General features: G+C 28.9%; 4 protein-coding genes across 4 annotated transcripts in view; 3 read left to right on the top strand and 1 right to left on the bottom strand.

The window, feature by feature from the left end:
- Sirt7 (sirtuin 7) overlaps nt 1-7,068 on the bottom strand; it is an 18,590-nt gene extending 11,522 nt beyond the window's left edge. Inside the window, exons 1-4 of the mRNA XM_014419341.2 lie at nt 6,934-7,068; nt 6,711-6,808; nt 6,409-6,624; nt 163-334 (exon numbers count right to left, since the gene is read on the bottom strand). Coding sequence (XP_014274827.1) covers nt 163-334; nt 6,409-6,624; nt 6,711-6,808; nt 6,934-7,038 — 591 coding nt within the window. The 5' untranslated portion in view covers nt 7,039-7,068. The remainder of the gene's footprint in view (nt 1-162; nt 335-6,408; nt 6,625-6,710; nt 6,809-6,933) is intronic.
- Nucleotides 7,069-7,359: 291 nt separating this feature from the next.
- Nucleotides 7,360-8,815, top strand: LOC106679939 (histone-arginine methyltransferase METTL23-like). Its single transcript, XM_014419343.3, has 2 exons — nt 7,360-7,494; nt 7,985-8,815. The coding sequence occupies exons 1-2, from the start codon at nt 7,399-7,401 to the stop codon at nt 8,567-8,569; spliced, it is 681 nt and encodes a 226-aa protein (XP_014274829.1). The 5' UTR covers nt 7,360-7,398; the 3' UTR covers nt 8,570-8,815.
- On the top strand, nt 8,585-9,194 carry LOC106679940 (SRA stem-loop interacting RNA binding protein 1). Its single transcript, XM_014419344.3, has one exon. It carries the CDS (start codon nt 8,585-8,587, stop codon nt 8,840-8,842), a length of 258 nt encoding a protein of 85 aa, XP_014274830.1. The 3' UTR covers nt 8,843-9,194.
- LOC106679938 (acyl-CoA-binding domain-containing protein 6) lies at nt 8,857-9,642 on the top strand. The gene has a single exon (XM_014419342.2). It carries the CDS (start codon nt 8,857-8,859, stop codon nt 9,577-9,579), a length of 723 nt encoding a protein of 240 aa, XP_014274828.1. The 3' UTR covers nt 9,580-9,642.
- The last annotated feature ends 1,414 nt before the right edge of the window (nt 9,643-11,056 follow it).

The following is an 11,056-nucleotide window of genomic DNA, read 5'->3' as shown; positions in this document are numbered from 1 at the left end:
AAGACTATGCTATCAACAATCTCAACAATGGTAGTCTCGATAGTCTAATAATTACCCAAAGGATTCTTAATATTGACTTAATATATATTATCAATACTATCAATAGTGCTGACGAACTATTGCCAACCATAATAAGTTCACTACAATAAATATAATCTTTACCTCTAGGTTCATGTTTCCGTGGACCTCTGACAGGGCCCGCCTGGGAAGTCCACTCCTCAAATGTAGGCCATCACAATTCTGTGAGACTATGTACTTCAGAAAACCTTTTTTATACAGAGAGTACAACGCCATATGGGCAGTCGTTGGTTCAGCGACTGACAGATCATGATCCCTAACAAACATTATAATAATTTTATTTCATTAAAAAAATGGTGTATTAGATCAAATTTATACAATTAATTTATTGGATTAGCTAAATACTTTAAATACTATATAAAAGGAAGATGGTTCGGGTGCGGTAAAAGAAAAAAATACTCAAATAGTAATTAAAATATTTAATGTGAGCCAATGTTTCGCTTCATATTGCGGCAGGGCTCCATCAGGACTAAAAAAATAGATAGAAACACTAAAATAAGGTAAAAAAAAAGTAAGAAAATAAATAACGTGAAACAAAAGTAAACTAGGGTGTGGCTTATTATGATTTAGAACATGTGAAAATTTATTTCAAAATGAAAAAAAGTAAAAGAGAAAAAATGTACAGTGAAAAGTAAAAATAAACAATTACAAACATAAAAGAAGATGGTCAGGGTCACGGTCAAAAAAAGAACAAATAGTTTATAACTATTTTAATGTTTTATGAGAAGTAAATAAAAAGAAATTTAAAAGTTTTTTAATTATTCTCATATCTAAAGTATAGCTTGGGTTCAAATTAAAAGCTTTAATATTAGATAAATAGTAGAATTTTATAACATTTTTGTTATAACTCTTAATCTCAGGGTGGGTTTCTAGGCATTCAGACACTTTTTTACCAATGACACTTAATTAAATTAATATCTACTTTTACAATGTATTTAAAGTTAGGTATTACAAAACTAACCAATTTATACTCTTCTTTTGAAGGTTGATGAGTCTTGATCACTTCTATTTCACAAACTAATTCTGTCTTTAAACAAAACCTTGGTCCTCTATAAGTTTTAAACTCACTTCTCATCCCCTTTTCTTCTTGGGTGACTCTTTAATGTCTTCTTTTTCAAGATGTTTTCCTAGAGCTAGACAAAAGATGATGAGGACCTCCTCATCCAGGAAACATCATTTTCTGCCCATGCCTAAGAAACGAATGAATCAAAACCAAGTTTTCTTCCTTCCCCTTCTCTCATTCTCCTTTAACATCGATTGTAGCATTACGGTTTTGAGTTTTTTCCTATGATTTCCTATATGAATAATTTTCTTTAATACTTATTCTTAACTTCTATTTTTTCTTAAATGTACTGTAATTTCAATTATGATGGGAAGTTAAAATAAAGTTTTTAAAATATTTTAATCTGCTTAACAAGGCCATGATTCAACAGAATTTTGAAAGGACGAGCCCCGCCATCATGGCTTTGAACAATATCTTTTGTAACTGCATATTATACTGATGAAAATTGGTTAGCTTGCTTTTTAGATTTAATACTACAATATTTAACGTAGATACACAAAATAAAAACATAACTAAAATCATTTATATATAAAAATAACTATTTACTCATAAAAGAGGATCTTACAATAAACTTTCACATATTTTAAATCATATTTAGCCACACCGTAGTTTACATTTATATCATGTTCTATTATCTTACTTTGTTATCTTATTTTACTGTTTGTATCTTTTTAGATTTTTGGTGTTTTTTTCTTTGATCACGCCCAGACCATCTTCCTTTTAAATATTACAAACGGTCAATAAACAATCTTCCAATATAAATATTATACATAATTAGATTAGGTTTTAACAAATAGCAACAAGAAGAAAGAAGAAGAAATGACAGATTGTTATGAACCAACTAACACTTGGTCAACATGACTTGATACAAGGATTACGACAGGTGAAATACTACCAAACAGCAAGTTATTTTCTTTAATTATAGTCTTTTACCTACTACAATTTGTAAATGGGTTACCAAACAACAAAACAAAAGTATTTAAGAAAAGAACCACTGTGTTGTAGACAAAATCAATAACAATTTTATACAAAATATCATATTTTTAACTTGTTTCAAAAGTGCCAAATTTCACAATTTTTAATTTTAGGTAGGACCAGGAAATGATATTATTCAGTCTTTGGATTAGATTAAAGATGAAAATAATGTCATTTTGAAATAAAGAATATATATATATTTTTTTTTTCAAAAATAAAATTATGATTTTGAAACAAAGAAAAGAATACAATTTCCATGTTGGTACATGGACAATTAAAAATAGTTTAATGATCATCTTTCCTTGTCCCTCTTCAGGAATGGAGATGGGCCACACATTGGTCGAGTAAGTTCTGGTTCAGTGGTCAGCAGACAGAATCACTGTTCTAACAGGATTACAGCCAAAATAATACATTTTTTATTTCATTTTTATCTAAAAATTTTCCTTAATGTTTTCTTTTCATATCTTATACATACTATTAAATGCCCTGTTAGTAGCTTACTTCATTTATTAGGAGAAGATGGACGAGGGTGTAGTTACCCAAGATATACAATTAAGCAAAACTTTTTTCTTTGAGCTGACGTTTCGCCAAACAAAACAAAACGAGATAACAACCTTTATTCAGAAAAAAATAAAACAAACAAACTTGGAAATTTACATAAGAATAAATTAAGTAGATAGTAGTTGATACTAATAATTTATTGTTCTGAATATTTCCAAGTTTATTATTATTATTTTTTTCTTCTGAATTAAGGATATCTTGTTTTATTCTTCATTCTTGATGAATGCCGACGAATGAATGAACGACGTCGAAACGTCGGCACAAATAAATAAGTTTTGCTTATTTTTGCATCTTCGCTGACCACGGACCATCTTCTCCTCATATCAATCTACAGTCAAATATTAACACCGCCTTACTTTGTTTACATTATAATTCCAAAATAATTAAAAAATACTGTCTTTCAAGGTGAAATAAAGGGTGATCAGAAAGAAAAGCCGCAGGTACAGACTATGAGATCTTAAAAATGCTTTAGCTGTTTAGGTAAATATAGACTGATCTATATTTTCAGAACCAATTATTATTTATACAAGGTTTAGTTTATATAAAACTAATTATCAGCTCATTATTTTTTATGAAGTCAATTATTAAAATTATATTTACAAATATCTAATAAAAATCTTGTAGTTGTTACATATTGTAGATATCTTTTACATATCTTGTCAAATAAAATCAAAAAGTGTTAACTGTTACTATGAACAGAGACATTGGAAATTGAACAATTAAATGTGAATATTATGAAAAATATAAGAAAAAATTGATTAATATTAATTATGTGGAGAAAAGATTATTATTTTAATGATAAAAGAAAATGTGTATGTTTTATATGTAAAGAATTATGGTTTATTTCAGAAGCCTAAATTAAGAATTATTTAAGATTTATAAATAATTCCTTTGAAATATAGGATTCTTAGAAGTTTTAAATGACATATTAATACATAATATTGATAAATAACATTTGTCTGTTAAATGAATATTTTTAATTTATAAGTTATTAATTTACATATCTGAATATTAGAATAATTTTGGTTAAGAGACCAGAACAATGGAGTCTAGATAAAACAAATGCTGATTGCCATACACTTGCAACTAACAATATATAAGAACTTGCAAAATGTGTTATTTTCCCTATTCTAAGTGGATTAAGTTTTCGAAGATTTAAAACTAATTAACTATTATTTTTAAAAATACAACAACAGCAAAGTGATAATTACAAAGAAAAAAAGACGTTAATTTATTTTGTTTTTTTGGCCAAAGCCATACACTAATCAAGCGGATATAGTTTGTTCTGTCTGAGAATTCACATGGACAAGACATGTATCGGTCTTGCAAGATAAAATTATTTTATCTCAAAATTCAGAGCAAATGTTTTTTAATAATTATAAAAATCTCTAAAAATGAAATACGATAATACGACAATGTAAAAAAACAGTGACCTGTTTTAATTAAGATCATGATCAAATAAATGTAATAATGTTCGAACAAAATTTTTTTAAAGGTATGTCAAGTGAAGTTATCTCAACGAGCAGTGCACTTTAATTGAAATATTCAACAACCAAGTATTTATGATATTTAAGAAGATTTTATATTCTATAATAAATGTTTATATTTTATCTTTTAAATTTTATGTTGTTTTTGTTTATATGAGAAACGTAATTTTTTATATAAATGAATGATGTTTTCTTCTATAGTCAAATAATTCTGGAATAAATTAATAATAAAACTCAACTAATAACTTGCAATTTATTTTTCATTAAATACATTATTCACGAAAAAATAATAAAAACTTGCACTCTAATACAGTTATTATGTCAATATAATAAACCAGCCTTAACATAAGAAAATAAATATAAACAACGCAAAAATAAAAACATGACAAAATATTTTAGTGCTACTACTCTAAGTGATATATAGATGTAACAATATTAGATATTTTTAAATCCAATTTTATTAATTGACTTAGGGAATTTTTATAGAATCTAAACCTTGTATCAATAATAATAAGTAATGAAGATGGGGATCAAAGTCCCAAAACATAAACTAATAATACAAATATAATCTCTTGAATCATAAAGATAATATTAGGTGGTAGCCAAATTGCCAATATTTTTCAGTGAGCTAAATAAAATACATAGAAAAGCAACATAGTGACACCTACATTGTTGTACAACATTGTGATCTCCAAAGAGTAGCCCTGATGAAGGCTAGAAACTCTGGCTGAAACTTTGGTACTATTAAATAAGTTCTGTCAACTTGCTCGTGTTTTTTACTGACCGCACGCCCAACCATCTTCTCACCATATATATTATCTATCGTCAACTATCTTCTTATCACAAATTAAAATGTGATATAGAAACTAACTAAGTAAGCATATAGGTGAGTAAAATTCTGGTGCACTGGGAAAAAATATAAGTATTTTTTATAAATAATAATTATGTATATTTAAGAATCAAAAATACACAATTTTATATTTTAAAAAAATCGTATATCTCTGATTGACTAGAATATTTATAAAAAAATAAAAATAAAAATTTGAAATTTTATCTATTTTCCTTCATTTATAAACACTAATCCAATTTTTTACTAATTAATTTTCCAACATTCATAAACACTAATCTTAATATTTCCAAATTAATTATATCAAAGTTAGGTTAAGTCTGATTATATGATTTTTTATTCTTTTAGATACTGATATTTTCATTTTTTCTTAAAAACAAAAACCATTATATTTATCATGGTTTCATATGATAAAACTTATTAAGACGATGAGAGTAACATTTACAAAAGCCAAACAGACTTTGTTACTGATAGAAATGAAAACTGGTTTATCACTACTTTCACTCTTGCCCCCCAAATTTCAAATTTACAACAGTGTAACAAGAATACTTTCACCTTTCCTTAAATCTGAAAGATTTGTGTATCTCTTCCCAATAATAGAAATAAAAAAATAAAATTTCTTTACAACTAATTGTTTACATATATAAGATACAGTTAAAGAACTTTTTAAATTATACTTGTCACATAAAATTATTATTTAACAACTATATCAATCGAAGAAATGTGTTAAGGGTTGGTTGATAACTTTTTTATCATCAATAAAGTTCTTGAGTATTAATGAAATGAAATAATAAACAATAACTGGTGAATAATTGATATATAGATAAATAATTGATAACAACAGGTGAATTGGGCTAGAGTCTAACTCTGTTTTATCAGTTAATTCCTGAGCATTAAAAGAAGATAAGGTTATCGTAAAAATAGAACCAGTGAAGATTGTATCAATAAAGATAACAGATGTGTATAAACAATTACCTGATAACAACACATTAAAATAAGATAAAAAATATCATATCTTCAAAGAGAAATTTTGGGTGTTAATAATTATAGGGGCTTTAATATTTTCAACACTATCTTACTGCATAAATGCAAACAGCTTTAAAATTTCATACTAAAGAGTTATAAATGTAATATTAATCTGAGCTTATAAATATACTACATCTATGAATGAACAGCAGGACTTAATTCGATAGAAACAATAAACAAGTTAATAGAATGAGATGTATGGAGAATTTGGAATAACACTAAATCATTCATTATAAATCCACCAAGAGCGGTCCTAAAAATGAGAATTTATTTTGGAGAAACCGATGAACAATGAACTAATTGACTAAAAATTAAAATAATGAACTAAGCTAATATACACTAAAAACTGAATTTCAAATTTTTAAACATACCCAATCTCTTTTCCTTGTTGTAAACGGGTCCAGATCCCATTTGTCCCCCTGTAGTCTGGTATTTTGGCTGCGGTACTAACACCAGCACCACTGTAAACTACCAGATGCTTCGCAGCAGCTATTGCTTCGGCTAATTTGGCACATTTTTCTTCCAGGAGTTCCGAGCTATCTTCAAACTCTTTTTCTCTAGCTAATATTTGATCTCTTTTCTCAAGCCTAGGTCACACACACACAAATTTACCTTAGAGAGAAAGAAACTATCAAGGATCATTGTAATGTTTAAAATTTATGTTCTTATTTACCGGGTCAAAACCTGTTTAACGACACTGGGAGAATTAGAAAGCAGCTCATTCTCTTCTTTTGATCTATCTTTTTCCGATTTTTGTAATATCTTATAAACCTAAAATCGATTAAGAAAAGAATTACTCTAGCGAAAGGACTAACGGCAAACTCATAATAACATTTACAGTAATTATAGAGATAATAGATCACTGTAAAAAAACAAATAAACAAAACTGTTGACACCTTCAAATACGTTGGGTTTCTACTCTTCTTCTTCACTGTAAAAACCACTTTCAAAGATGCTTTCCTTTTTAAACCGGACAATTTCTTAGGTACGGTGTCAGCCATAGTAATCAAATAAACGAGGAATTTAAAACTTCTAAAAAGGATTCGGAAAACAATAACATATTAGAAAATAAATAGCCATTAACCGACGACAGGGGACAAGATCGGAGCCGCAGTAGAGATAACTAATTCAGCTGGTGTTATGTAGGACTGTAACCACACCGGATAATTCGTTAGGTTCTTAACCTCAACCATTTTGTAACTTTTTCTTCTTTTTTTTTTTTAAACTACATCCATCTATGCACTATTTTTAACGGTGTCGTTCATTCAGCCTCTGTAGTAGAACAGTATTCATCATTTTCTTAAATATCCTTAATTAAAATTGTTCAATTGATATTAGACTTTACTACACATGCGCCACCAATGTCAGATGAACCTTGTGAGCAGATAAAGAAGTTCGTTTTTAACTCCAAAAAAGAAGGTGGTTCTTCTGAAATTTTGGAGATTCTGATTCCTGAAGTAAGTTTAAACTACTTCAATCCATTATTTTGAGTTAAGAATACCGGATTATAATAATTTGTGAATAGGTAATTGGCATAACTTAAAGAAATTCGTTAGCTAGTAAATGAATGGATTGAACAATTGATAAAACTTTTACCGGTTTCAACATTCCTTTCCACATTAAATTTCAATTAAAACAGCCTGTTATTTATTTGTTTGCATTGTTTCTCATATTGTTGTGACTTTACATGTATATTTTTCTAAATTAGCTTTTGTTAGTTACTTTTTGATAACTCAATGATAATTCATTGGTTACATGAAACTTTTATTTCATCAGGAAGTTATTTTATTAATGGAAAACCTAAAAGAAATTTTTATTTTTTGGAGCTATTATTCAATGATATAATTTTATCAATTTTTTGGGTTTTAAATTGCAATTAATCGAAACATAAATTCAGTGATTAGTGTAGAGTTTATAATTAACTTTTTAATTTTCATTTGTTTTCAGAAGCTACAAGCCAGTTACAGTTTCTACACTTGGCCGTGTGCTCCTATTCTCGCTTGGTTTTTGTGGGAACGCCGAGCGGATCTCTCCGGAAAACACATATTGGAATTGGGAGCCGGAACTGCTCTACCTGGTATACTTGCTGCTAAGTGCGGTGCTACTGTGACTTTGACTGATAGTGCTGTGTTACCAAAGTCCCTTCAACATATCAAACGCTGTTGTGAAGTAAACGGTTTGAACAACAACCAAGTGCGTGTGACTGGACTGAGTTGGGGTTTGTTTCTTACAAGTACATTTGCTCTTGGACCTGTTGATTTGATTATTGGTTCCGATTGCTTTTATGATCCATCGGTTTTTGAAGATATAATTGTAACTGTGTCATATTTGTTAGACTGTAATCCACAAGCAAGATTTCTTTCAGTATATCAAGAACGGAGTGCTGATTGGTCAATTGAGCATTTGTTACATAAGTGGAAATTGCGCTGTGAACATATTCCTCTTAATACTCTTGGAACAGAGTCTGGGGTCGATATTAATGAATTGATGCATGATCATACCATCCATCTCTTAGAAATTACGAAAAATTAATTCATAACATAATTAATGGCTACTGCAGTAAAATCTTTTTATAAACTCTTTGTTTACAATTTACCTTGGACAACTAATAGTGCAAAATTGCGAAATTACTTTTCCAAATTCGGACAGTTGTCCTCTGCTAATGTAGTATTTGATAAGAATACTGGACTGACAAGAGGTTATGGTTTTATTGTCTTCAATAATAAAGTAGAATTTGAAGAAGCTCAAAAGGGAAAGCACACTTTGGAAGGTAATGTACTTTTTGTAGAACCTGTATCATCTTAGTTTTATTTTGGGAAATGGCTGAATTTCTTCAAGATGCTTTACGATTAAAGTTTGCCGCCGCTGCTGATTGTTTACCTTCCTTGGTTCCCTCCTTGAAACAGGAACAGCTTTTGGAATTCTATGCTCTATACAAGCAAGCAACTGTAGGTGAATGTAATACACCAAGCCCTTATTGGTACGCATATGAGAGCAAGCGCAAGTGGGAAGCATGGAAAGCTTTAGGAGATTTACCGCAAACAGAAGCTATGATAAAGTACATTAGTCTAATTGAAGAAATATTACCAGACTGGGAAACTAATCAGAAAAATGAACAGAAAAAAGAGGGTTGGGTAGCTGTTAGTAGAATGGCAAATGATGAACTCGAAATTAATGAGGAGGATAAAAACATTTTTGATAGGGTTAAAGAGGGAGATATTGACAAAGTCAAATGTTTCGTTGAGAATTGTGGAGCAGATATTACTGACGAGTTTGGAATGAGTTTACTACATTGGGCAGCAGACAGGGGCCTGTTGGATATGGTGAAATTGTTGCTATCTCATGGAGCCAACATCAACATGCGGGATGGATCTGGTCAAACCGCTCTCCATTATGCCTGTTCGTGCGGACATTCTGAAGTCGTTAAGGTCTTGTTGATAAATGGAGCCCAACCAGATTTGATATGTGATGATGGTTTTACTCCATATAATCTAGCAAGTGATGAAATCAGAACTCATTTTAAATCAGCCAGTTTTCCATAATTTAATGTTAGTTTTTTTTCTTTTGTAGTATGTTTAGTTTAATAAAGTTTTATAAGAATCAAATTTATGTTTTTTATTTGAACATGTACTAGTTCTAACTAAATAATCAATTTTGGTGGTTTTGGAGTGATTAAACATTATTAAATTAAAATTAAATATAGTAGATTTATTATTGGAAGATAATACAATCAGATTGACTGTATGTATCAATACATGGAATATGGTCCAGGTGCGGTCAAATTAATAATTTTACCGCACGCGAACCATATTTAATTTATAAATTTATTATTGTTTTATTATTTACTGTTGTTTTTGTTGAGGGTTTTAAAATATAGTAGAGGTAAAGAACAATATAACAGATATAGTTGAAATATATAAATGTTGAAAGTCTAGAAGAAAATTATTATTTATAAAATCAGGAGTCTATTTATAATACTATTAAAAATATTACATTAATGTATAAAAAGTCATATGAGGAAATGGTTGGTAGTATTGGAGTGGTCAGGTATGATGAACACTAATAGGCAGAGATGGGCAAAAATTAGATATTAGTTTCAGCTATTGCTAATTTTTGCCCATCTCTGTTAATGTCTTATGAGAATTACAAACCTGATGGAAATTAAGAAGAAGTAAATCACTAGGATTTATGCCAACTACATACCTCCTCCACAATTTTTACTGCTATGAGATTTTTCACATACCATTATGGAGGCCAGTATAAACCTACTATGAAATTTTCATTAGCTTAGCTAACAAATCTATGAAACACCTGAAATTTTGTTCCGTTATGGTAATTGCATTATTTTTAAATTAATGTTTTTGTAAATGTGAGCTATTAAAATAGCTGGTAGTCATAAATAATAGAGTGTAATTGTTACGTGTTGTCTCAGTTATTGTAATTTCTTTTATATTACGAAATCTTGCTTAATTCTACTAAGTGATTCTTCATTTGATATCCATGATAGATTTTAATTTTGAGTGAAAGGTGTTGAGCTGTTGGCATATTTGCTTTGATTGAATGATTTAACTGATTAACAGTTACTCCATTTCAGCAAACTTTGTATTAAACATGAAAAACCTTCAATTCCAATAAAACAAAGTTTTTTAATTAAATTTTTTTTTTTAAAATGTGTGTTCTGACAAAAAAAGATTTTTTTTTAAAATCGTTGATTGACCGTATGTAGTTTTTAAGAAATGCTTTATTCATTCATGCTGCCCAAAGACATCGGGTTGCTACATTACACAGCATACTAATCAATCTCTGATCGGACATATATAAATTACATATTTTTATGATATAGTAAAATAGAAAGAAAACTTTTTTTTTCACACAGTTTTCTTTTACAATCAATACCAGTCTATACACTAAATACAAGTTTTTCAATTTATTCCTTTTTTTCTTTCCCTTCCATTTCACAATTTTTATTTCATTTGATCGACAAATTCACTCTCTCGAATTCCCCTATATAACAAATAT

The sequence above is a fragment of the Halyomorpha halys genome, unplaced genomic scaffold, assembly GCF_000696795.3.
Source record: "Halyomorpha halys isolate HHAL.00 unplaced genomic scaffold, Hhal_1.1 Scaffold234.1, whole genome shotgun sequence".
NCBI lineage: Eukaryota > Metazoa > Arthropoda > Insecta > Hemiptera > Pentatomidae > Halyomorpha > Halyomorpha halys.
This window is presented reverse-complemented; position numbering and strand designations above follow the sequence as displayed.